The following is a 27,676-nucleotide window of genomic DNA, read 5'->3' on the forward strand; positions in this document are numbered from 1 at the left end:
GGTATCTGTGTGATGTGTAGAAGAATTGATTCTTAGCTGTGGATTCTCTCATGCCTTGCTGTGAGTTGAAGTGATTGATACCTGCAGCTTTGAAGAACACCTGTGAGGTGATTTGTTTCTGGTACGGTGCTCCACAGAGCTTCCGTGATTTTGCCATGCCGTTGTTCTTTTCCGTGATTCTTTTGGGGGAGGGGTGCAGATCCTATGACTCAAGAATTGTAATTCAAATCAGCATCTCATATCTAAATGTATGAATTGTGAAAAAATAAAAGAAGATAATTCTTGTCTGAGGTTATTTTAGGACTTTTGTTTTAATCTGAGGACTTATCTTTGGAAAAGGATGCAATTCATTGCTTTCTCTTACAGTCCCTTGGGAGAATTACTAATGGAATTATTGTATAGGACTGAAGAACAAAAAGTCTGGAAATGACTACAAGTGGCTTAGAATTCAAGAAGCACATTACATGTTTTACTACGTTTTACAAAGTGTCCTAATACTAAGGGGCCCAAAAGAGAAAAGGTCAAGAAAAACAGATGACTTTGACCAAAGTTGACAAAAATTTTGATGCCCATGTTGGGTGTTTAAAATTAACTCACATATCTTTGTTTATATCTCTGAAATCTAAATGTTCTTTGTGAGTTATTTCCTGGTTTGTTTTTCGAGACCCACATTGTAAGATCTTTAGTAATTCCGGAGGAATTCACCAAAGGGTGAAAAGAATATTTGTGTTCAATGTTTGGTCAAGGAAGTTTTGTTTTTTTTTTTTTTCCTTAACCATCATCGCCAAAGAGGTAGGGACTTTTAGATTCCAAAAAGGTCGTTTTAAAACCAAAGGAATATGTATTTAATAGTTAAAATTATATTTTTAAATATTCTATCTAGTTGGAGGAAATCCAAGGTGGTAACTACCATCTATCAAGTAACTTAATAGAAGGGTGGGAAACAGAGACATATGTTTATGATAGAAACTAAGATATAACCTTGATCTTTGTTGTTCGATTGCAGTATATTAACATTTCATACAGTTGAGGTTTCTTTTTAAGTGAAAGTTCACTTTTTCCTCCTTCCAAAATAAGCGTTTTCATAGTAGAGCGTATCTCTGTGGTCCACAGGTATCTGAGGTTGATGAATGTAGAGGCTACATTTTATGATGCCAAACCACAATGACATACTGTAGAACACGATAAAAAAATTTTTTTTGACAAAACCTCTTAATGTAAAAATAAATCATAGAGATGCACGAGTGGCTAATGGTAAAATGTGTAGTAGTTTTCAGAACAACACATAGATTGATGATTATATAGGAAATACTAAGGAATTTGGCAAGAAAGAGAGCATATAACAGGAAATGCAATCAGATATGGACATTTTGTTATAAAAACTGGTAGAATTTGAGAGTTCCAAATGATTTGCCTATGATTTTAGATTTGCGTTATTAATCTGAAGTTTTCTTTTAGGAATTTGGCATACAGACATGTTTTCCTCCAAATTTTCACTAGTCAGGGTTGCATCTCTAATATGTTGCAGGCAGCTTACAGTGTGAGCGTAGTCTTAACAATGGTAGAGTTTCAAAAGAGAGCTCACGTGTTTTTTCCGCAGTGACAGTGATGTGTCTGTTCCCAGGAGTCAGTGGATCAGCGTATGTACTGAATAATAATATACTAAGGGGGACTTTAGACTTGGAGGCACTTTTTTTTTCTTTGCTGCTGAGGCAAAGTCACAACTTCCCGAGGCTGAGAGAAACGGTTTGCATTCCGTGTTCTGCAGCAGAGAAAGCAGAGCCTGGGGGTGATACGCTTCCAATAGATGGTCCCGGCAGCCTGCAAATGAAATAAAGACTGAAGGAGAGGTTGAGTATACAGTAGGCTGTAGAGTGGAGTGCACCTTTATTCCTAAGTCTGAGTAAGGTATTGTTTGGTATCCAGAGAAAGGCAGGACGGAGGGAATAGCAACAAGAGAGTAGCAGTTTTTGAAAATGTCGAAGGCCTGGCTACTCAAAATATGGTCCATGGTCCAGCAGCACGAGCATCCCTGGGAGCTTGTTAGAAACGCAGAAGCTCAGACCCTACCCCAGACCTCCTGTGTCAGAATCTGTGGTTAACAAGATCCACAGATAATTTGTATATACTGGCTAAGACACTTGATTCCTGGGGGCATTGTTTGGAAAGAATGACCACCTGGGATGGAATCCTGCAAGTGTGCTACAGGTCCATAGCATAACCTGGGATCCTGAATATTTCCCAGATATGCACCAGAGTTCGCTGACCTTAAGAAGAAATAGATTGAAATGAAGGTGAGATAGGAGATAAATTACTATGTGCCACATCTTCTTGAGAATGCATTTCCTGGTAGCTATACAGTTTGTAGGAGTGATAGTGCAGTGGTTAAGTGCTTGACCGCTCACTGAAAGGTCTGTGGTTCGAACCCACCAGCAGCACCATGGGAGAAAGATGTGGCAGTCTGCTTCTGTAAAGATTACAGCCTTAGAAGCCCTGTGGAGCAGTTCAGCTCTGTCCTGTAGAGTCTCTATGAGTTGGGATTAACTCAATGGCAATGGGTTTATTGTTTTGTTTTGTTTTTTTGACTATACAATTTGTGTTGGCATCACTGGCCTAATTAAAGTAAGCTAGCCTTTCTACTCCAATTAAAGGATGGAGGTTTAGCTCTTTTAATAGCTCTGTTAGTTATTATTTTATCCCCTTGTAACACAGTTTAATTCTGTAAATCAGTTTAGTGGCCTTGAGACTTCCTTGGGACAAAGGGGCTCTTGCAAACAAAGGGTTGAGATTTGGGCAAGTTCATGGTGAATGAAAATTGTTGGCACCCTCCAAACAGGGGAGCGTAACAACATTCAGCTTCGCGTCTTAGAAGACAGTAGGATGTGGACATTAAAAGAATGAACTGTTTCAAACAGGAGGTTGTTTGGCATCATTCTGTTGATGAAATGATGGCCCACTTTTAAAAAAAAATCTTTTGGTCTTTGGTCTTGGTTGTTTCGGAAGATGGGGATGAACTTCTCCACACCCTATAGATCTTAGCTTCTTTTGTATTGGTTAGTCAGCAAGCATTCTACAACCGGCTCTCTTCCCTAAATGTAGTCCACATCCAGCAAAACATTTGATTAACTGGAAAGCAATACCATTCTCATGCCAGTGTACATATTGCTTGAAAGAGCATCATTTTTATCGAGACTGAGTATCAGCTGCTTATGGCCAATTTCAGTAGCAAAATGATAGGATTAAAAATAGCCTGAAGATGATTCAGTCTTAAATAATATATTTAATGATGAATTTTCCTTGAGAAAGTGCATCTTTCTGCCTGTTAAGAATCACATGACCCCTTTCAATAATCTATTTTGTAGGAAAAAAATACATTATTGCTCCTCGAGCGTTCAGTCTTGTGCTGTTGAGTGATTATATTTCTGAATCTTCTTAACGTATTATAGTTCACTCAGTGCTTTTCTGTTTTAGGGCCTTTGTTGCTATTTAATGTGCATTGAAAACGTGGGTTTCCTTTGTGCATCCTGTTACTTCGAGCTGTGCTTTCTAGTGAGAACATATTCCTCTTTTTAGCAATCCTTGATTGAACCGGTACACTGCAGATTGTTTACATGTCATGAGGCCATATAGCACCACCAGGTAACGGAGAACCACAGATTAACAACAACAACAAAGCCAAACTCTTATAGTTTTTCTTTACCTTTTATTCTAGTCCTCTTCAGTGTCTTGGAGGGTTGATGAACCAACTCATAAAGCAGGTGTATGGGTGCTGCGGGTATTATTAGTGGTGTCTCCCACTCACCACGCCTACGTACCTGTTTCCAAGGTCACTCATCATGTCTTAGCAATAGTTTAGCAATGCAGCTTTTTAGCAGAAGTGCATTTGTGCTAGAAAACAACACTGTCTTTGTAGTGCACGAGTAGAAAGTTTTTTTCCCCCAGAGATGTATTGTATTTGAGGTTCAAAGGTTCCGTTAAACCTTTTTAAGGTAATCTAATATCACCTGACTCAGGTATAGCAGTAACCTCTCAATCTGGTCGCCTTTTCCCCTCAGCCATCTATAGAGGACCACTCACTGGATTTACTTCACCGTGAAGTTTCCTCTGGGTTTGGTTCACAGAAAATTAGTGTTTGATGTCTAAACGGGGTTAGTGATGAAAATCACCCAAGGACTGAGGCGATTATTCAGCAGCATGCTTCCAAGTCTTATATGTGTTGGACCCTGGGTTAAGTTGGGGGCACAGGAAGGAGAGCTCCCTGCCTGCCTTGGATGAACTCAGAGGCCAGTGCCGTAGGTGTTTTAGTAAACTCAGTTACCACGCATAATAAGCATGAGACTCTTCAGATTTAGAGGAAAAAAGAAAAAAAAAATGTAACTAAGTATATATTATTTTGCATACACTTCAATCTTTGCCTAAAAAAGTTATTTCTGACCATATGGCTGTTCATGTGTGCATTACGCCTGATTTAAATAGGGGGAGAAATGTAGACAACTTTAAAAATACCAAATAACATAGACATACTCTTAAGAGAACTGAAAGGCGGGAGGAGTTCCCTTTGTTAAATATTTACCTACTAAGCATCCTTTAGAGGAGCCCTGGTGGCACAGTGGTTAAGCACTCGGCTTAACTCACCAGCCACTCCTTAGGAAAAAGTTCTGGCCATCTGCTTCTATAAAGATTACAGGCTTGGAAACCCTATGGAGCAGTTCTACCCTGTCCTACAGGGTCACTGTGAGTCAGAATTGCCTCAACAACACACAGCAACAACAGCTGCAATACTTGGACTTCAGCTCTTTTTATTCAGTATCATTAGTGGCTTTTATGAAGATGTGGGAAGCATGGTTATCAACTGGTGTGGATATAAAGTTATAAGGGAAGGCAATCATATTAGGTGACAGCTGGGGTCCAGAAAGTACTCAAAAGGATCCAGTTCGGCTAAATAAGAAGTCTTATGTGTGGGTAAGGAGCCCTGGTGGCACAGTGGTTAAGCACTCAGCTGCTAACCAAAAGGTTGGCGGTTCAAACATACCAGCCACTCCATAAGAGAAAGCTGTGGCAGTCTGCTTCTGTAAAGATTACAGACTTGGAAACCCTATAGGCAGTTCTACCCTGTCCTATAGGGTGGCTATTAGTCAGAATCGACTCGATGGCATTGGGTTTAAACAGCCTTTATGAAGTGGAGACTTATTAAACATGAATCTATACTTTTTGAAGTACTCATCAATTCTTGTTAAGTAAAAGAGAATCAAGACTGCCTGGTTAGAATGATTAGAACAGCTTATTTCTGAAGAACTGTCTTGATTAAATCATTCTTATATGCAGAAAAATATTGGTAGGTTTTGATCCAGGTAGGGGTTCTTCCTTTGGGAGGAAAAAAGCTTTTGTTTTGTTTTGAGGTTATAGTATTGTTGTGCTTCTCTTCTGAAATGCTCGTTACAGACATACTCCTTGTAGCATTTATGTTTCTGTAGAGCAGATCTGCTCAGTTCTTGCACGTGTGGTCCCCGTTCTTTACCTGGAGATTATAAAACTTTTAAAATTAGAATAAAACTGTTTTCATTTTGAAAATATTTTTGTAGGTTCCCTCTTGCTCTGATATATGCTCACTTCTGTCATGCCAATACAATTTCTCTGCTCTTTCTGTGCCAAACAAAAGATATGCCCCACCCCATCCTTCAGTGAGAATGACTATTGGATGAGAATTCCTATTGAGCCAAAGCCTTCGGGATTTCTCATAGGCATTCTGCCACCCCATGATACTCTCCTACCTGCATCATTATGCCACCAAAAGGAGACCTCCTAGGTATAGCTCCTTATTACCTTCCAGCACATGAAGGGTAGGAGTCCCCTGCAGAAAATAGCGAACTCAGAGAATATGCCTAGACACCAGCAAGAATGGGCATAAATGGGCTTCAGCCCAAGCTAGTGTATAATCCCGACTCTAATAAAGAGTCCTGGTGACACAACAGTTAAGCGATTGGCTGCTAACCGAACGGTTGGTGGTTTGAACCCGCCAGCAGCTCCTCAGGAGCAAGACCTGACAATCTGTTCCCATAAAGATTACAGCCTAGGAAACCCTATGGGGCAGTTCTGCTCTGTCACATGGGGTCGCTATGAGTTGGAATCGACTAGATGGCACCTAACAACAAGAACAATCTTGCCCCAGGCAGAAGGGCAAGTAGAATTCTGTCAATAGATAATATCCTTTCCTCCAAAAAAAATCACCAAACGAAACCTTTTGCTGTCAAGTTGATTCCAACTCATAGCAACCCTACAGGAGAGAGTAGAACTGTCCCATAGCATTTCCAAGGAGCAGCTGGTGGATTCGAACTGTTGACCTTTTGGTTAGCAGCTGATCTCTTAACCACTACGCTACCAGGGCTCCTCTTTTCCTCCAGAGATCATATATTCCAACCCTAAGCAGGAAAAGGAGTATGTCTGGTGGTAAAATTGTACTTGCTCTGATCCCTTTAGTGCAAGATGAGAAGATTAGAGTGGGGGTTATACTCGAGCCTTAGCTAAAATTTGACTAACTGAACTTGACTGAAATAGCTTATAGTAAAGACTACTTCCCCAAATGCTCTCTTAACCATGTTAGAAAGGGAATCTCCCCGACATACTGGTATGGCCAATTGTAGCAACATGTGGAGAGTGACTTGGGTGGTTTTCTTGAGTGTTTGACAGGATTCCAGGAGGAGGTTAACGAAGGAGCTGAGTGTACCCTCTCTTACTCACTGCACATGGAGCACGAGCCACAGTGGGTGGCTCCACTTGGAAAATGTGTGTTTCTATCCTGCTTCTTGTTTGCCTTCAGAATTTCGGAGCTAGAACCGTATTCCATTTTTAGTTAATAATCAGCTCATCAGCTCTCTGGGGCTTCGACGTAATGAGTCAGAAGCTTATGACTGACTCCACTCTGCTCTTTATTATGTCTCCTGAAAACAACACGAGAGTCCGTAGTGTCAAGTGAAGCTTTAATTTTTCAAGGGAGATTTTTCCATTGAGACCAATATCTCTTTTCTTGTGACAACTCCAATTACTGTATTTCTGTTTTTAGCTGGCTTTTCTTAAGCTGCAAAAGAGTATGGAGAGTTTATGAATTTTAATGCTTGGAGCACAAAACAAGGGATCACTGTTGCAGGTTGTGTTTATTTGACTCCCACCTCTTCTTTGCAGATATTTAAAATTTCTCCAGCCTTACAACATGATGAATGTAGTATCTGTGTAACAACTCTGAAATTGAATTGGCATCAAGTATTCCACTCAGCTGCTTTAAAATTCTCCAAGAGAATATGGGACAGATACCTAGGTGTCTTACTTCAATGCCTGTTGAGTATATGTAGCCTTCTTACAATTAGAGTAGGAATAAAATAAATGACAAGTTACATCGTCAGCTTTCGATATTGGTTTTTTATCTCTTAAAAAAAAAATAGCAAGCTATAAAGGATGCCAATGTTAGCCCTTCTAGGTCTAAAATTTCAGGATTATCTCTTAGCCATTTCCTTTGTGGATTTCTGGCAGCATTTAAAAAAAAATAATAAGCTTCGAAAGAGGTGGCTTTGAGGTATTTTATAACAAAATTATGTAGGCTGGTGAGACTAAGCCGCTTAGTAAATATTAAAGTGGTAGTACAAAAAGAAAACTATTTAAAGACGTTTTAATCGAGGAAAATGAACAGTTGTTCACAAAACTTTGAGTTCGTAGAAACTAGGGTAGCAGTGGAAGTATACAGAGTTATTATAAAGGCTCTTGCTTGCATACTAACTTTTTTCATTGAAGCACGTTTGTTGAGGGCCTAATGTGTGCAGAGCTCTATGCTAGGTGGTTTAATTAAATTAAAAATCCGTAAGATAACCTTTGCTTTCAGGGAATTTACCAACAGGTAGTGGGACTAAAAAGAGGCCTAGTGGCACAGTGGTTAAGTGCTCAGCTGTTAATAGAAAAGCCAGTGATTCTAACCCACCTAGCTGCCCCATAAGAGAAAGATATGGCAGTCTGCTTCTGTAAAGATTCCAAACCAAACCTGTTGCCATTGAGTGCATCCTGACTCAGGAGGTGGTGGGTTCGAACTGCCAACCTTTTGGTTAGCAGCTGAGTACTTTAACTACTGTGCCATCAGAGCTTCTCAAAGGAAAAGACAAAGGCTCATCTGGGATTTGAACCTGGGACTTCTCACACCCTAAGTGAGAACCATACCCCTAGACCAACGAGTCATTCTGCATCCCTCTAAAGATTACAGCCTGAGAGAAGCCCTGTTGTTCAGTTCTACCGTGTCCTATAAGTTCACTATGAGTTGGAATAAACTCTATGGCAGCGTTTTTCATTTGTTTTTTAAGTGGGACTAAGATGAGTGTGTAAATAGCTATAACCCTTGACAATCTTCAGTGCCCCGAGACCAGATGGAACCAGAAGGGGATCTAGAAGGAGAGGGTCCTTCAGGAAATCATTTTGGGACAAGCTTTGCAGAACAGACTGGAGTGTGGGGAGAGGGCTTTTTAGGTAACAGGAATGGAGGGCTCAAAGCAGGCAGGAATGTATGAGGTGTGCTTGGGGAATTGCAAAGACTCTGAATTGACTGAAGCATAGCAGTCTCTCCTGAGATAAGTCTGTAGTTTGAGAACTTAGCCTGGGTCCAAAGTTGAGAGGTTTGTACTTAATGTGGTAGATGTTAAATGGATGCTGAAAGGGCTCTCAGGCCAGCTGCGATGCGGAGGCAGCAGGAGATTGAGCATGACTGAGGCTGGACAATGGAAAACAAGTAGGAGATTGAACCACATGGTAGGGTGGGGAGTGGGAAAGATGGGGAGATGTGGGGGACAATGTAGAAGTAGAGCCAAAGGGCTGACAACAGGTTGGATGTGAGGAATGAGGAAGGGGAAGAATCTGGAGGACTCAAGTTTGATTCCAGCAGGTTCAGTCAATGATGTTGTCATTAGTAGAGAAAGAAAAGATAAGAACAGGTGCTATTTTGTGGGATAAATGTGATGACTTTAATTTTGGAAAATTTCAACTTGACTTGCTGTTGGAATACCCAAGTGGAAATGTCTTGTAAGCCGTTGGAGATAAGGATCTGGAGTTTAAGAGAGAAGTTGAGGCTGCAATATAATATGCCTTTTCCCCCAAACCATGTGGATTTCCTTTTTTCTTCTTTCATTTCAAAAGCCCCTGCTGATTCTACCTTCTTTTATTGCTGCCTTCCGCACATCACCTTTCCTCAAAAGCCCTGTGTAGACTTCCATGGATTGGGTTAAGGTGATTGTCTTAGAGCTTTAAGGTTCAAAGCTTGGCTCCCTACCACCAGCTGCCTACTTAAAAAATAATTCAGCCTGAGTCAAATTAATGCTATTTCAGTATCCTAATAGTACCTTTTGAATAGATGCCTTTGAATTATGGTGTTGGCAAAGAGTTTTGAATATACTATGGGCTGTCAGAAGAACAAACAAATCTCTCTTGGAAGAAGTACAGCCAAAATACTCCTTAGAAGCAGGGATGGCAAGACTTCTCGTCCCATGTGCTTTGGACATATTATCAGGACATATTATCATGATTCCCTGGAGCAGGACATCATGCTTGGTAAAGCAGAGGGTCAATGAAAAGGATGAAGACCCTCAATGAGGTGAATTGACACAGTGGTTGCAAACAATGGGCTCAAACATAGCAGTGATTGTGAGGATGGCACTAAACCAGGCAGTGTTTTGTTCTCTTGTACATGGGGTTGCTGTGAGTTGGAACTGACTCAAAGGCACTGACTCAACAACAGCAACAACAATAGTACTCTTCTTTTGTGTCTCTAGGTCTTAAAAATCTAGGTGTTCTGCTTCACTGGGACTTCCTTATTTAATAAGATATTATTCCTATTAAATTAAACCCAGCACCTAGCATAGTGAATAGCAGGTGCACACAGCGATTGTTTATTGAATTAATTAATTAATTATTTTAGAGGCACTTTGAGCATCTAACGCATCATAAACAGCTTTCCCTTTATTATATAGCGTGTGTGTCCCAAATGTCCTATAGGTTCATAAATAGTTAATAGAAATGAAAAAAGAAAATACTTAAGTGTTTTGATTTCATCCTTTACTAATGAATTGGAAAAGTATGTTATTCATTCCTGAAGGAAAATATTCTAGATTTTGTTTTATATTAAATACTCAATATTTATTCATCCTTAATGCTAATTCCACACCAGCCTATTGGTTGTCACATTGTATCTGTTCAAACAAAAGAATGTGTACATATGATCTACATATATATGTGTGTACTGGCTCTCATTCCTTGTGTTTCATACCTTAAACCTAATCCAGGCTGTGAAAGTTTTAGCCTGAGATTACTCATCACTTGATCATTAAAACAGGGCTCGTCCAAGGTTCTCACTATGGTAACAAGGTGGTGTTTCCCTCTGATGAGTGTTGAAGCTCAAATATAAAAGAACTACAGCACACACAGCCCAAGAATAAATGGCCCCCTAGTTCTCTGTCAAAAAAGGCAGCCAAATGAAGGTGGAAGTTGGTGTAGCTCAAGGTTCCAGAGCCGAGAGAGCCTGCGATTTCATTTCTAAAGATGCTGACCAACAGGAAAGACACCCCGGAGGACTCATGGAGAAAATCAGTGGCCTGACAGCTCCTTGCTAAGTTCTTTGCTCTGGCTCAGGCAAGCGTCACAACCTTTCTGTGGTTTTCAGAACTGGTGGAATCTGTTTTGAGAATCCTCACCCCCTGGCATGAATCAAACCCAAAGTATCGTTGCTCATCATTTGTCATCTGTTTGAGCACGATTGTATGATTTGTTTACTTGTAATGAAGCTTGACCATACTTCTCCAGGGACTTTTTAAAAAGAAGGATATGTCAGCTTACAGATTTGTCCCCATGAATGAAACCACAAGCAAATCTTTCTCCCTTCATCCTTTCCTCCCTCGCATTTCTTCAGTGGCCATCTGTGCCTCATATTTGCACTGCCAGCCCTGCTTCAAGTGCCTTATCTATGAGTGAATTCAGCAACTTCAAATTATAAAGGACACCCAGATAATTGGCCTGTTCTCCAAAGTATCTGTCCCCTGTGTTGCTGCCAGATTCGTTCTTAATGAATACATCCAGTGACAGTGGGATTCTTGAGCTTGTCCGTATCTCTGAGAAAATGAGCTTCCTTGCTTTGTAACAGCTTGCAGCTCCGGGAAAAAAAATGACGGCCATTGCACAAGTTTTCTTTGAATGTAGTTTTCTTTCCCATAAATGATACTTTGAGAATACAGTTAAGGGGTTATTAGTTTTCTATTTCACGCTTGGCCTGTGTGTAAGAATAACACAAGCTGTCACCGCAAATCAGTAGCTCCACACGACGCTTCTTCTGATTAATGCGAGCGTTTAATATTGGGCTAAATTAAAAATTAACTGATGAAAGTACGTGTCAAGTGAAATTCGAAGATGCTTTTTCTGAGGAATATTTAAAGGGCATGACCAGTGAGTAAATTTGTGGTTTTAAAATATGGAGAATTTGGGTAAATCTAATACGCGTTGAGGCACCTGACTCTGCCTTCTAACCTCTCACCTGTCAGGTTTGGCAGGACGGTGGAAAAGAGTGTCCTTGTGTTTAGTATCGAGGACCACTGCGTCTCAGTTTTTTTTCTTTTTTTGGTGAATAATTGTTTTTTGTACTCAATCGTACAGTTGAAGCATACGGAAGAGGAGAGGGGCTATTCATTTCTACTACATGGTTTATCTCGAGCGCACACAGTAGGCCAGGCATGGATGGGGAAGTAGGAACAAGACAGGCCTGGCTTACAGTCTAGGGGAGTGGAGATATTCAGCAGCGGCTGCAGTTGAGCATGGTTCCAGTTACAGGAGGAGAAATGCGACAGTCTTAGGGGCATATGTTAGAGAGTCAGAGCCCCTGGGTGGTGCAGACGGTGAGCACACTCAGCTGCTAACCTAAAGGTCAGAGGATTGAGTCTATCCAGAGGGGCCTCGAAGAAAGACCTGGAGATCTACTTCCAAAAAATCAGCCATTGAAAACCCTGTGGAGCACAGTTCTACTCTGACACACATGGGGTTGCCACGAGTTGGAGTCGACTCGAACGCAACTGGTTTTACATTAGAGAGTCAAGGAAGGCTTCCCAGGAGAGGGGGCAGGTGAGCTGGAGCCTGGAGGAAGAGCAGAAGTTAATCTAGTTAAGGGGGTGGGAGGAGAAGAGTGTGTCCAGGAAAGAGAACAGTGGAAACCAAGGCCAGAAAGCCTGGAGGAGTTGGAGGACCTGAAGAGTACTCCCGGCTGGCGCGAGGCGTCCAAGTGGGTGTCCCTCAGAGACGGACCACCCAGGAAGGGTTAATTTTAGCAAGGCCACTCTGACTATACTTCAGATAATTAGTGAGACCAGAGAGAGAGTAGAAACCAGATAGGAGCTATTTCAGTAAATGAGCAAGGGTAATGTGCTTGACCTAGAGGAATGGTAGTGGGAACGGCAGAAATGGATAGCACTGGGCAATGATTGTGGAGCCTTGGTGGCGCAGTGGTTAAGCACTTGGCTGCTAACTGAAAGGTTGGCAGTTCGAACCCACCAGCTGCTCTGTGGGAGAAAGATGTAGCTGTCTGCTTCTGTAAAGATTATAGCCTACAGGGAGTTCTACTCTGTCTTATAGGGTCTCTGTGGGTTGAAATCGACTCAGTGGCAACGGGTTTAGGCAATGATTAGGAATAGACTGGAGAGACTTTTAGGAAGATGCAGTGATTGATTAAGGGTTTCAAAACATTGCTCATTTTATCTTCAACTACTGATTTTTTTCTATAACCAACTGCTTATTTTTTTTTTTTCTATTATCATTTTGAAAAGAATATGGTCATGTTCTGGTTGTATACAAGTATTTTTTTCTTATTTCACATTCTCTTAAATTAACATTGCCTGGTTGGAAACTTTATTTTGTTAGAACTCACATTGTAATTAACCTTCATTAACAATTTGTTAATAAAAGTGTATTTGAAGAAATAATTCCACTATGAAAGGCAGTTTTCATAAAATTTCCCTCCAGGTGGAAAATTCAACCATGGTATGTATGTGTGTGTGTGTATGTGTGTATGTATGTATGTATGTATGCATGTGGCATTTTAAAGTTTCCAAGGAAATTCAGTATCTGTTGGTCCACTTGATCGGCACAACTCTGAGCAAGGCAGGTATTATATCCCATGTCTCTCTGCCTTCTTCCCACAGCCTTTCTGTTGTATGTTTATTCCCACGTGAAAGATTGAGAAAGTTTTGGCTTCGAGAAGCTAGGTTAGAGCCAGAAAGCAAAGGAGGTGCTGGTATTCATTCCTAGACTCAGCATCTAGGAAATATTTCTTTACACCATGCTGCTTCTCTGGGTGTGTTTTCATAGTGAGACGAGAGTCCTCAAGAGAAACTTCATCAAATATATTCAGTTTTGGAAGATGATATCTTTAATGCTTCCTGTCTCAAAAATTCTCAGGAATATGAAGGTGTAGTCTTTGGTTTGGGGTTTTCGTTCCTCCTTTGGTTCAGCTTTTGAAGTACTTTTCATGTTGACGGCAGAGGAGAATCCAGCTGCTCGCCATTTGATGGCCCTGCATTGGCTCTAGACCCCGTGAGGGTGTGCTTGTGAGCCAGGTGATCCAGGCTGTGGGACTCCGAGGACACTTGTGAGTGGAGGGAGACGTTCTTTCAACTTGGGAAAGTGGAATTACCTAAACATGGATGATTTAAAAATTTTTTTCTTCTGTGTATTTCTTGTTCATGTCTTATCATGAAAGTGACAACATAAACTATTTGTGTTCTTTTTGTGATTGACTTATTTTGCTCAACATAATATCCTCCAGGTTCATCCATGTTCCAGGATGTTTTGGAATCTCACTTTTCTTTATTGCTGAGTAGTATTCCATTGCATGTATGTACCACGTTTTACTTACTCATTCATCCGTTGATGGGCACTTAGGTGGTTTCCATCTTTGTGCTATTGTAAATAGTGCTGCAGTGAACATCGGTGTGTATGTGACAGGTGATGGTTTTTTTTTTTAATTGTGTTTCGGATGAAAGTTTACAGTGCAAATTAGTTTTTCATTTAAAAATTTATGCACAAATTGTTTTGTGACATTGGCTGCAATCCCTGCAATGTGTCAGCACTCTCCCCATTTGCCTGTCCACCCTGGGTTCTCTGTGTCCATTCATCCAGTTTTCCTGTCCCTTCCTGCCTTCTCATCTTTGCTTTTGGGCGGGTGTTGCCCATTTGGTCTTGTCTGTCTGATTGAAATAAGAAGTACGTTCCTCACGTGTGTTATTGTTAGTTTTATAGGCATGTCTAATCTTTGGCTGAAAGGTAGGCTTAAGGGAGTGGCTTCAGTTCTGGGTTAGCAGGGTGCCTGGGGGCCATAGTCTTGGGGTTCTTCCAGTCTCTGTCAGACCACTAAATCTGGTATTTTTTTGTGAATTTGAATTTTGTTCTACATTTTTCTCCTGCTCTGTCTGGGACCCTCTATTGTGATGCCTGTCAGAGCAGTCAGCAGTGGTAGCCGGGCACCATCTAGTGTTTCTGGGCTCAGGCTGGTGGATGCTAGATGATTATTTTTAATTTTTGGTATCTAAATGTTGCTGTTGTTAGCTACATTCAAGTTGGCCCCTGACTCATGGCAACTTCACTGTACAACAGAACAAAACGCTGCTTGGTCCTGCGGCATCCCCATGTTGGGTTGTGGACCTGACCTTTGTGACACATAAGGTTTTCACTGGCAGATTTTTAGAAGTAGATGGCTAGGCCTTTCTTCCTGGCATCTAAATAATAATCTGCATTTTTACTTAATTTTAAAATTGGGCTCCTGTCTTTAGGTGTCCAATAAAAGTTTGGAGAATGAAGTGTCTGTTGAATCAAAAGAGTGCAGAGCCTTCATCAGTAGCGTTTCCACAGTGTCTAAGAGGCATGTGGCTATATTAGGTCAACTTCATTCATTTGGAAGGTATTTATAAAGGACCAGCTGTGTGCCAGGCTGTGTTCTAGGCATAGGAGGGCTAACAGAAAACATGGAGTCAAGGCCTTGGCTCTTGTGAAGTGAACATTGTGGGGAAATCAGAACAGTAAACAGGTTAATAGTTAACAAGTAATATAAGGACTACAAAGAAAATAAAACAGGGCAATGTCATAGGAGGGTTCTGATGGGACAGTATTACCTTCTTATATTAGTCTTTGAGTAGTATTGCAGTTTACACCCAAACTAAACTAAACCCATTGCCGTTGAATCAATTCCAACTCATAGTGACCCTATAGGACAGAGTAGAACTGCCCCATAGGGTCTCCAAGGCTGTAGTCTTTATGGAAGCAAACTGTCACATCCTTCTCCCTAGGAGTAGCTGGTGGGTTTGACTTGCTGACCTTTCAGTTAGGACCCTAGGGTTTAACCACTGCGCCACCAGGGCTCCTTGCAGTTCACACAGGGGAGGTTTAATGGCTTTTCTTTATGAACAGCTGAAAACATAGTGTTCTACATTACAATTAATATATGTGTTGCGTAATATAGCCCTTGCATTAGTTTAAAATGGGTTTCTATGTACAATATAGAATTAAAGAAGATTCTACTATTTCTGGCTAAAATAATGTACAGCACTTTTCCCCTTACCTTCCATTTTTCCCATTTCCATTTATCACAACATTGGTCATTGGTGACAGTCATTGAAAGTCAGAAGGAAGGAAGCAAATGAGCATTTATGGAACCACAGTATGTGCCAGGCCCAGAGTTTAACACTTTTGCAAATAGAAGATTCTTTGACCCTAATAGCCTCCCTGTGAGGGTAGGAAGTGGAGTTGTAGATGAGGAAACAGGCTCATCAAGGTCAAATGACTTTGCCTGTTAAGAGGCAAAACCAGGATCCTTTATTTTGGCAACGCAACTGGTAATCGATGTCCTCCAAAAGTTTTAAAAAAAATGTTTTTAAACATGTATCTCTTAAAAGAAATAAGGATTTGATGCATGTGCATTTTTATTTTTTTGTGTGTTTCTTTAGGAAGCCAGTTGTTGTTAGATGCCTTGGAGTCAAATTCGATTCCTAATGATCCCATGTGACAGAGTAGAATTGCCCCATAGGGTTTTCTAGGCTGTGATCTTTACAGGAGCAGATAGCCATTCTCCTGCGGAGCCACCGGGTGGGTTGGAGCCACTGGGTGGGTTCAAACCACCAATCTTTTGGTTAACATCTGAGTGCTTAACCGTTGCACCACCAGTGGTCTTTGTTTTCGTTAACTAGTGATATCTTCCTCACAACATGGATTTTATTTTTAAGTTCCTTCATAGTTAAAAAACAAAATGAAACATATTTCTGCGTCTCTCTTCTCTTTGGCTCCAGTGTTGCTGTGGGCCGTCAAGTCCATTTCAACTCACAGAGACCCTATAGGACAGGGTGGAACTCCCCCATATGGTTTCCAAGGAGCGGCTGGTGGATTTGAACTGTCGACCTTTTGGTTATCAGCCTGAGTTCCTAACCACTTGTCAGTGTAAATATCCTTTGAAAAATAAGTAGTCATGAAGACCACTGCTTCAGAATTAAATGAAATAGAAAACAGAAAAATAATTGAAAGAGTTAACAAGACCAAAAGCTGATTATTGAAAAAAATTAACAAAACTAATAAACCATTGGCCAAACTGACAAAAGAAAAACAGATGAGGAAGCAAATAACCTAAATAAGAAATGGGATGGGCGATACTACAACAGACCCAACTGAAATTATAAGAACCATATAGGATTGCTATGAAAAATTGTACTCTAACAAATTTGAAAACCTGGAAGAAATGGATGAATTCCTAGAAACACACTACCTACCTAAACTAACACAAACAGAGGCAGAACAACTATGTAGACCCATAACAAAAGATTGAAAAGGTAATCAAAAAATTCCCAACAAAAAAAAGCCCTGGCCTGGACAGCTTCACTGCAGAGTTCTACCCATCTTTCAGAGAAGAGTTAACACCACTACTACTAAAGGTATTTCAGAGCATAGAAGAGGATGGAATACTCCCAAACTCATTCTGTGAAGCCAGCATATCCCTGATACCAAAACCAGGTAAAGACTCCCCCAAAAAGAAAATTACAGACCTATATCCCTCATGAACTTAGATGCAAAAATCCTCAACAAAATTCTAGCCAATAGAATTCAACAACATATCAAAAAAATAATTCACCATGACCAAGTGGGATTCATATCAGGCATGCAGGGATGGTTCAACATTAGAAAAACAATGAATGTAATCCATCATATAAATAAAACAAAAGACAAGAACCACATGATCTTATCAATTGATACAGAAAAGGCATTTGACAAAGTTCCACACTCATTCATGATAAAAACTCTCAGCAAAATAGGAATAGAAGGAAAATTCAGGAACATAATAAAGGGCATTTATACAAAGCCAACAGCCAACATCATCCTAGATGGAGAGAACCTGAAAGCATTCCCCTTGAGATTGGGAACCAGACAAGGATGCCCTTTATCACTGCTCTTATTCAACACTGTGCTTGGAGGTCCTAGCCAGAACAGTTAGGCTAGATAAAGAAGTAAAGCGCATCCAGATTGGTAAGGAAGAAGTTAAAGTATCTCTATTTGCAGATGACATGATCTTATACACAGAAAACCCAATGGAATCCTCAAGAAAACTATTGAAACTAATAGAAGAGTTCAGCAGAGTATCGGGATATAAGATAAATATACAAAAATCAGTTGGATTCCTCTACACCAACAAAAAGAACATTGAAGAGGAAATCACCAAATCAGTACCATTTACAGTAGCCCCCAAGAAGATAAAATACTTAGGAATAAATCTTACCGGAGATGTAAAAGACCTGTACAAAGAAAATTATAAGACACAACTGCAAGAAACCAAAAGAGACCTACATAAGTGGAAAAACAAACCTTGCTCGTGGATAGGAAGATTTAACATTGTAAAAATGTCTATTCTACCAAAAGCAATCTGTAGATAAAATGCAATTCGGATTCAGATTCCAACAATATTTTTTAATGAGGTGGAGAAACATATCACCAACTTCATATGGAAGGGAAAGAGGCCCTGGATAAGTAAAACATTACTGAAAGAGAAGAACAAAGTTGGAGGCCTCACTCTACCTGATTTTAGAACCTATTATACTGCCACAGTGGTCAGAACAGCCTAGTACTGGTACAACAACAGATACATAGACCAATGGAACAGAATTGAGAATCCAGACATAAATCTATCCACATATGAGCAGTTAAATGGGTAAAAGATAGTCTGTTTCACAAATGGTGTGTGGCATAACTGGATATCCATCTGCAAAAAAACGAAACAAGACCCATACATCACACCATGCACAAAAAACTAACTCAAAATGCATCGAAGACCTAAATATAAAACCTAAAATGATGAAGATCGTGGAAGAAAAAATAGGTACAATGCTAGGAGCCCTACTACATGGCATAAACAGTATATAAAACCTTACTAACAATGCAGAAGAGAAACTAGATAACTGGGACCTCCTAAAAATCAAACACCTATGCTCATCCAAAGACTTCACCAAAAGATTACCTACAGACTGGGACAAAGTTTTTACCTATGACATTTCTGAGCAGCGCCTGATCTCTAAAATCTACGTGATACTGCAAAAACTCAACTACAAATAGACAAATAACCCAATTAAAAAATGGGCAAAGGATCTGAACAGGCACTTCACTAAAGAAGGCATTCAGGTAGCTAACAGATACATGAGGAAATGCTCATGATCATTAGCCATTAGAGAAATGCAAATCAAAACGACAGTGAGATTCCATATCATTCCAACAAGGCTGGCATTAATAATAATAATTATAAATGTTGGAGAGGTTGTGAAGAGACTGGAACACTTATACACTGCTGGTGGGGATGTAAAATGGTAAAAACCCAGTACCATTGAGTCAATTCGGACTCATACCAACCCTATGGGACAGAGTAGAACTGCCCCATAGAGTTTCAAAGGAGCCCTGGTGGATTTGAACTGCTGACCCTTTGGATAGTAGCCATAGCACTTAACCACTACGCCACCAGGGTTTCCGGTGCTTCCTTAAAAAAAAAACTAGAAATAAAATTACCATACTATCCAGCAATCCCACTCCTTGGAATATAGTCTAGAGAATTAGAGCTTTCACACGAACAGATATATGCACACCCATGTTCATCGCAGCACTGTTCACAATAGCAAAAAGATGGAAGCAATCAAGGTGCCCATCAATGGATGAATTCATAAATAAATTATGGTATATTCACAGAATGGAATACTACTCATCGATAAATAACAATGATGAATCCGTGAAACATTTCATAACTTGGAGGAATCTGGAAGGCATTATGCTGAGTGAAATTAGTCAGTTGCGAAAGGGCAAATATTGTATAAGACCACTATTATAATAACTGGAGAAATAGTTTAAACAGAGAAGAAAATATTCTTTGATGGTTACAAGAGGAGGGTGGGAGGGAGAGGGGTTTTCACTAATTAGATAAAAAAAAGTAGGTAAGAATTATTTTGGGTGGCGGGAAGGACAACACAATATAGACGAGGTCACCACAACTGCACTAAACTAAAAGCAAAGAAGTTTCCTGAATAAACTGAATGCTTCGAAGGCTAGCATAGCAGGGGAGGGGGTTTGGGGACCATGGTTTCAGGGGACATCTAAGTCAGTTGGCATAATAAAATTTATTAAGAAAACATTCTGCATCTCACTTTGGAGAATGGCTTCTGGGGTCTTCAACGCTAGCAAGCGGCCATCTAAGATGCATCAGGAGGTCTCCACCAACCTGGAGGGAGAATGAAGAACACCAAAGACACAAGGTAATTATGACCCCAAGAGACAGAAAGGACCTCATAAGCCAGAGATTACATCAGCCTGAGACCAGAAGAACTAGATGGTGCCTGGCTACAAGTGATGACTGCTCTGACAGGGAACACAACAGAGAACCCCTGAGGGAGCCAGGAGGGCAGTGGGATGCAGCCCCAAAATTCTTATAAAAAGACGAGACTTAACGGTCTGAGACTAGAAGGACTCTGGAGGTCATGGTCCCCAGACCTGCTGTTAGCCCAAGACAGGAACTATTCCCCGAGTCAGCTCTTCAGACAGGGATTGGACTGGACAATGAGATAGAAAATGATACTGGTGAGGAGTGAGCTTCTTGGATCAAGTAGACACATGAGAGTATGTTGGCATCTCCTGTCTGGAGGGGAGATGAGAAGGTAGAGGGGGTCAGAAGCTGGCCAGATGGACACAAAAATAGAGTGGAGGGAAGGAACGTGCTGTCTCATTAGGGGGAGAGCAATTAGGAATATATAGCAAGATATATGTAAATTTTTGTATGAGCGACTTGATTTGTAAAGTTTCACTTAAAGCACAATAATAAAAAAAAAAAAGACCACTGCTTCATACCAAGACCAGACACCTGATTCTGAAGTCCCCTTCCGAGAGGTCAGAGTATGTTGCTGGAATTACGAATCCACCATACTCTCCTGGTTCAAGAGAAATGATCTCTCTTTGTCAAATTGTAACATGCCTAATGCCCTAATAAAAATGTGGGGAAGGGCTGCGGTTTGACTCTAGTGTGAGCCTCATCTCCCACGATGCTTATTTTAGGCATGACCTTAGTGTTTTTTTCCAGAGTCCAGAGGTGGAATGACATGTTACTCAAGTTTAAAAGATGATGATATATCTGTTTTTATATTTAGCTGTAAATTTTATTCTGGTCATAAACAAACCCACCTTCAGTAACCACCGGGAAAGTTATTTCCATCCCCCTAGTTTCATTTGGATACATTTGGTTTAGAACAGCACAGTGTTTCCATAATAACATTTGAACAGGATGCTTCTGTGTTGATACACAGGTTTAAGGGAGTTTCAGTGTGGGCCAGGAAACTACTTTCTTAAAAAGAAACTTAAACACTCAAGTCTGACAAGGTAGGAAACTCTTACTAGCCTCCTTATTAAACCGATTTTTGTTTCCCCTGCTTTCTTATGAATATCTATTTCTCTGTGTGTTACTAACCATATACAGATTGAATACTTAACTAATTGTAAGTTCGTATGTAGGATAAGTAACTCAGGTCCAGAAAGGGGGAAGAAATTGTTTTGAGGGGCTTGTTTAATAAAGCACATGTAAATGAAAAATTAAATTAAGTATGTTTCCCAGGCACAGTGTGTTATAATTTTTTAGAGTAGAACTTCATGGTATTTCATGAGGAAGCAAAAAAGGAAGGGAGATTCTTACTCGGGCAGAGGGACAATAGTAACCTTTCATTAAGAGAGACAGAGTTCAACGCCAAGCTCTTCAGACCCTGGGCGCTGGGTTAGTTGAACCAAACAGCCACCAGCTATTTCCTCTCTCTTTTGTGGATCAGACTGCTTTAAAATTGTTGATCCAATGTAATCTAAAATGTATGATTTGTAAGTTACAACCCAATAGAATAACATTGAGAGAGGCTGCGTTATGTATTTGTTATACATTCTTAAAATCCTAATGAACAGATAATTAGGCTCTTTGTGTTTTTTAAGAGCTTTACATATGACCTCTTAGTTACAGGATGAGGTCTCAGGATGAGGTCTCAGGATGAGGTCTCAGGATGAGGAGAGTGTGGGTTTGGTCCTGTGCCCAGGATGGGTTCACTGGTTTCCAGTGTGAAGAAGAGAGAGCCCTGTCCTTCATCGACTTCAATTCTCCCTGAGATTGTTCACGCTGTACACGTGGAAGTGAAGCGTGCCCATTTACCTATTTGTTGTCGTGTGCCATCAAGTTGATTCCAAGTCACGGTGACTCTATGTGACAAAGTAGAACTGCCCCATAGGATTTTCTAGGCTGTAATCTTTACAGCAGGAGAAAGATATGGTAGTCTGCTTCCGTAAAGATTACAGCCTTGAAAACCCTGTGGGGCAGTTCTCTTCTGCCCTACAGGGCCCCTATGAGTTGGAATCCACTCCACCGCAACAGGTTTAATCTTATGGAAGCACATCACCAGGTCTTTTTCCCAAAGAGCTGCTGAGTGGGTTCCAACCACCATCCTTTCAGTTAGCAGCCGAGCACTTCACTGTTATACCACCTTTATTTACCTATTACCAGTTACCAGTGGGAACCCTGGTGGTGTAGTGGTTAAGAGTTTGGTTGCTAACGAAGAGGTCAGCAGCTCAAATCCACCAGGTGCTCCTTAGAAACCCTGTGGGGCAGCTCTGCTCTGTCTAATGGGGTCGATATGAATCGGAATCTACTTGATGGCAATGAGGTTTTTTTTTAGTTACCAGTACTGCAATTTGTGAATAAAAACCCTTTATGGCCGCAAAGGACACTGACACTTTCAGAGATCTCTGACAATGACGAAGATCCTAAACACAACGAGGAACTAGGAAGTAATTTAAACCCCTTTTGTGCAGAAGAATGTCACCTCGTTCCCACGCTAAAGTTCATGCCCTTTACTCCTAAGAGCCAGGCCATCATTCTTAACTGATTTGCTTTTTTAAAAAATACACTTTCTTATAGGATTGGTAATCGGTTTTTTCTCCAGCCAAAAGAAATAACAAATAGGTTAAATTAGGACTCCATTTGGAGACCTACAAATTATTAGGGAAGTGATTTTAAGAGTCTGGTTGCAAGGAGAAGACCAACATGCTATTAAAACCAACTTGGAGACTAGAAAACGCAGCGGTCTGAGGCCCTTTTTCGTAGGGCCGACGGTAATGAGATCTCAACAGCTCTTGAGGTTATCGCTGGATTGTAGCACAGGGTGGTCTTAGTTATTGCTAATGATGCCCCTGAGTCATCAAGAAAGGATTATTTTCCATGCGAATAGTTGAAGAGTTCAGGGGCAGTAGGTAATAAGTTCCAGAAATGTCTCCATTAACAAATGGTTAAATTTTTTTCAAAGTTTAGGCTTCAGTCATCTAAAAAATTTACTTATATGAAATGGTTCATTCCAAAATGTAGTCAAAGAAAGAAAGCAAAGCAATAGCAGTGTAAAAAAAAAATAATAAATTGAAGAGGTTAAAAACCAAAAACCAAACCCATTGTGGCTGAGTCATTTCCAACTCATAGTGATCCTATAGGACAGAGTACCAGTGCCCCATAGGGTTTCCAAGGAGCAGCTAGTGGATTCGAACTGCTGACTTTTTGATTAGCAGCAGAATTCTTAACCGGTATGCCACCGGGGCTCCTTTAGGAGGCCATAGATGGCATTTGCTTACTTGTTAGGTTTCTTGTCTTCTCCTACCTCACTATTCAGAATAGAGAATTAGTGGAAACTAGACTCAGGTGGACAAAGATAGTTATTTCTGGGAGAGTTTTTGCACTGACTTATTCCGTCTGTACATAAGTTAAATTTTACACATATCTAGAATAGCTGGACTGCCGGCTGCATGACTCAGAGGCGTTTGTGTGAGGTGCTGCCTCGCCATGCAGTAACTGAGCATTGTCCTCACAACTTCACTTTGAAACTACTGCACAATAAAATGTGACCGTTTGTTCATTGGACAGTTTCCATGCCTACTTGGTTGCTGGGCATGATCTCTGGCTTTGTGGAAGGCAGTCTCCTGGGAAAACAGACACACAAACAGATATAATCCAGTGAAAGTTAAGGATGGCTTCACAGAGGAGGGGCCGTGTGGCCTGGGTCTTGAAGAATAAGTAAGAGCTTGCTCTGTGGAGGATGGGAACGGGTGTCCTGTGCAAATAAATAGTCACTTAAGAGCCTGATATACTTGGGGAATGGTAGAAAGGTCAGAGTGACTGGGGTATAGAAATTATGGGGTAGAAATATGGGGTGAAATAGAGGGAGATGATGTTGGGGAATGGTTGAAGGAAAATGACCCAAGACTCTGTGCGCCATGAAGTAGTTCAGATTTGGATTCTTTATGCAGGGGAGAGCCAGGAAGGCTTCTAGCAGGATAGTGAGTGACAGGATTAGTTTTTTGGGGGGAGGGGGGAATCCTGTTGGCAGCAGTATGTTGCTGGGTGGAAGGGCAGCAGGGAGACCAGATGGGAGGATGAGGCAAGTGTCCACCAAGGCAGGGGCAGTGGGAACAGCCAGATTGGGGCAGACATGAAAGGCATTTCCAATGTAGAATCAAAAGGTTTAGCATCTTGACTTGAGGAATATGGATGCGATTTAGTCATCACTGAATACTCAGTGCTTAGCACACAGAGCAGGTACGTTTTTCTTAACTGCCATCAAGTTGGCCCCAACTCAGGGTGAACCCACGCAGAGTAGAATAGAATGTGGCACAGTCCTTCACCATCCCCCCAGTTGGTTTTGGTAGGACTGTTGTGATCCATAGGGTTTTCATTGGACTGATTTTTGGAAGTAGATTGTTGGGCCCTTCTTTGTAGTCACCTTAGTCTGGAAGGTCTGCTGAAGTCTCTTCAGCATCATAGCAACACTCAAGCCTCCAATGACAGATGGGTGGTGGCTGCATATTGGTGCTTTGGTTGGGAATCAAACCTAGGTCTCCTGCAGGGAAGGTGAGGATTCTACCACTAAACTACCACTGCCCCTGTAAATATATAGTAGGTGCTCAGTGACTGACTGAATGAGTGGACAGCTGGCTGGGTAGAGGCTTACAGACAGGGGTGCCAGTGTTCAAGGGACACCCAAGCTACACTCATGACAATGAGAAAGCTAGTGTTCACGTGATGTGTACTGTGGACCAGATGATTTCTCAACGTTGTACCTGTACTAACTTACTGATTTCGTGCAACAGTCCAGTGAAGTTGGTGTGGTTTGTATCTTTGTCTTACAGATGAGGACACTGAGGCTTGGAGAGGTGACTAATTACAACTGTTCCATTGATTGAGCTGGGGTTTGAGCCCAGGTGATCTTGGAGTACTTTGTGCTCTTAATGACAATATTATGCTGTAATCTCTGCTTTTGGAGTCTCTGGGAAGCTGCTTCTATAAAGGCCCCAGAAGCTACATGGGGCAAAAAACCAGTGACAGGAAGCAGAGAAGCCTGTTTAGGAAACCATTTATCTACAGTAGACATACCATCTGAGATGACCTCTGTAGAAATAACAATGATAATAATAACAATACTGCAGCCTTTTCCCTGGTCTAAGAGACTCATTTCATAGTGAAGATGGAATTTATCTAGGCAGTAGTACTAGAAAGAGGCAGTTGAGGTAAAATACTCAAATATAAGGTAGCATACAACTGTTTTCTGCATGCTGTCCCATCCATACTTAGCCTTCCCTATTGTGTAGTCATGTTGTCTGCTTGCCATTTGTAGATTGGCCTTATTGTAACTTGGCTCACTAGTTGGTTCGGAAGGGAGAGAGGAGTCTGGGCATCTAGAGACCATTTTTTACCTGACCTTGAGTTTGCCCTTAACAGACCTGGATAAGCGGAGAAGGGGTCCTTTAAGTTAAACATTGTTTTGGGGATAGAAGGCTGTGGCTTTCTGGAATGAAGGATAGTGACTTGGGTTTCCCAGGTGGCCTGCTGGAGTAATCCGGGCTCTGTGGCCTTCAGGTATGTGCAGTCATGGATCATTACAACCTCAACCGAAGCTGTGTTTTCCCGACACAGGTCAGAGTCATATAAAATAAACTCTTGTCATAACAAATGATACAGCAGCCAGATTACATCTTAGAGCTCCTTCACTAATTTACTCATGAGGGCAGCGATTTGCTCATCTGCGTGGGGGAAGAGATTCCATTTTTATGCTGATTCTAATTGGGGGGTCTGTCTTGCTCTACTACCCTCGTAAATGGTGATAAATAGGGGTGGCCGTTGCAGCATGGAGAAAGAGTGAGGGCCTGGAAACTGAGCCAAGCTCTCTGGGCTCCAATTTTATGCAAATTTGGTTAACAGAATGCAAATGATTTCACAGTAATACAGGACCCAGGGACAAGTGCTCATCTGTTTTCAGCAGTCTCCCTAGGCTTTTTAGAAGCAGCCACTTTAGAGACAGGAAAGTCTGCAGTGAGGCAGGTGAAAGGCATCTTAGGAGGCATGGCCCACCCCATCAGAGGGCACCACACCTTATACCTGGAATTCCACCATTAACAGCTTTACCTGTGGCAGCCTGCAAGCCAGGACCTTTAGGTTTTGGGAACAGGGAAAGCTCAACCCAAACAAATGTTTCTTTTGTTACTGTTGTTGGGTGCCATCGAGTTGATTCTGACTCATGTGACAGAGTAGAACTGCCCCACAGGGTTTTCTAGACTGTAGTCTTTACAGGAGCAGATCACCAACCAGGTCTTTCTCCCGTGGAGTCGCTGGGCAGATTCCAACCCTGAACCTTACAGTTAGCAGTTGAGCACTTAACCATTCTGTCACCAGGGCTGTCCTCTTATCCCAGAGATTTTCATGATTACAGTCAATATCCGAATCACCTATTCATTCTGCCCATGTTTATGGAGTAGTTCTCAATGTTAGTTCTCGGCACTAGGCTTTGGAAGAAGGCTAGTGTGTATGTAGCAATGGAGTATGGAATTGTGACACTGTGTCTAAATCTAGTCCTGCACTGTCTCATGTGATAGTCATTAGCTACATGTGCCTACGGAGCTTGTGAAGTGTGGCTTGTTCAAACTGAGATGTGATTTGAGTGTAAACTCTACACTGGATTTTGTGTTGAAATGATAGTATTTTGGAATATTGGTTTAAATAAAATATATTAAATGTGGATACTAGAAAATTTTAAATTATGTATGTAGTTCATATGTTTTTACTGGCTTGCACTGGTCTAGACTGCTAATCATTTATTGGATAGTGTGGTCCCCTTTAAAAAGTTTTTTTTAATGTGGTAAAATCTATATATACATATATTTTTAAATCTATGTAACAACACTTTGCCATTTCAGCCATCTTTACGTGTACAGTTCAGTGACATTCATTATATTCACCATTTTATGCAACCATCACCACAGCTCATTTCCAAGTTTTTCATCACCCTTAGTTGAAACTCAGTGCCCTTAATAAAAATAGTTCCCATTTTATTTTCACATTTGGATATTATTATATACCAACCCTATAGGACGGAGTAGAACTGCCCCATAAGGTTTCTGAGAAGTAGCTGGTGGATTTGAACTGCTGACCTTTTGGTTAGCAGCCGAGCTCTTAACCACTGCGCCACCAGGGCACCATATATCGGGGTGGAAAGACCTTTTCCACAGGTAGGGTATAGTTTGGAATCTTATGTGGCATGTTCATATTCTTGTTTGATCCCACCATTGGCTCAGCGAGGAGGAGAGGAAGGCTGGCTGTGCTTTTCCAGGTGAGCATATTGAGGCATAGATTGACACAGTGGCCACAATGGTGGGCTCAAGCATAGCAGTGATTGTGAGGATGGTTCAAGACCAGGCATTGTTTCCTTCTGGGATACACAGGGTCTCTATGAGTGAGAACCAACTCGACGGCACCTAACAACAACAACAACGTATTGAGGCATAAGGAGCCCTGGTCGTGCGGTTAAGCGCTCGGCTGCTAATCCTAAGATTGGTAGTTCAAACCTGCCAGTCGCTCCATGGGAGAAAGATGTGGCAGTCTGTTCCTGTAAAGATTACAGCCTTAGAAACCCTATGGGACAGTTCTCCTCTGTCTATAGGGTCACTATGAGTCGGAATTGACTCAACAGCGACGGGTTTATATTGAGGCATAAGAGGAGGGAGTTATCAACAGATCAGTGATTAAACAAAATATGGTGTATACATTGTTGTT

The 27,676-nt window shown here is 41.2% G+C and overlaps 1 protein-coding gene across 5 annotated transcripts in view; it reads left to right on the plus strand.

Annotated features, from left to right (window-relative positions):
• BCL2 (BCL2 apoptosis regulator) overlaps window positions 1-27,676 on the plus strand; it is a 208,406-nt gene that overhangs the window by 2,571 nt on the left and 178,159 nt on the right. The window contains exon 3 of one of the 5 annotated variants that reach the window (XM_064294419.1): window positions 1-27,676. This exon is cut by the window's right edge and continues 28,861 nt beyond it. The exons of the other annotated variants lie outside the window; for them this stretch is intronic. Coding sequence (XP_064150489.1) covers window positions 1-36 — 36 coding nt within the window. The 3' untranslated portion in view covers window positions 37-27,676. 5 annotated transcript variants of the gene reach the window in all.

The sequence above is a fragment of the Loxodonta africana genome, chromosome 11 (genome assembly GCF_030014295.1).
Source record: "Loxodonta africana isolate mLoxAfr1 chromosome 11, mLoxAfr1.hap2, whole genome shotgun sequence".
Lineage (NCBI taxonomy): Eukaryota > Metazoa > Chordata > Mammalia > Proboscidea > Elephantidae > Loxodonta > Loxodonta africana.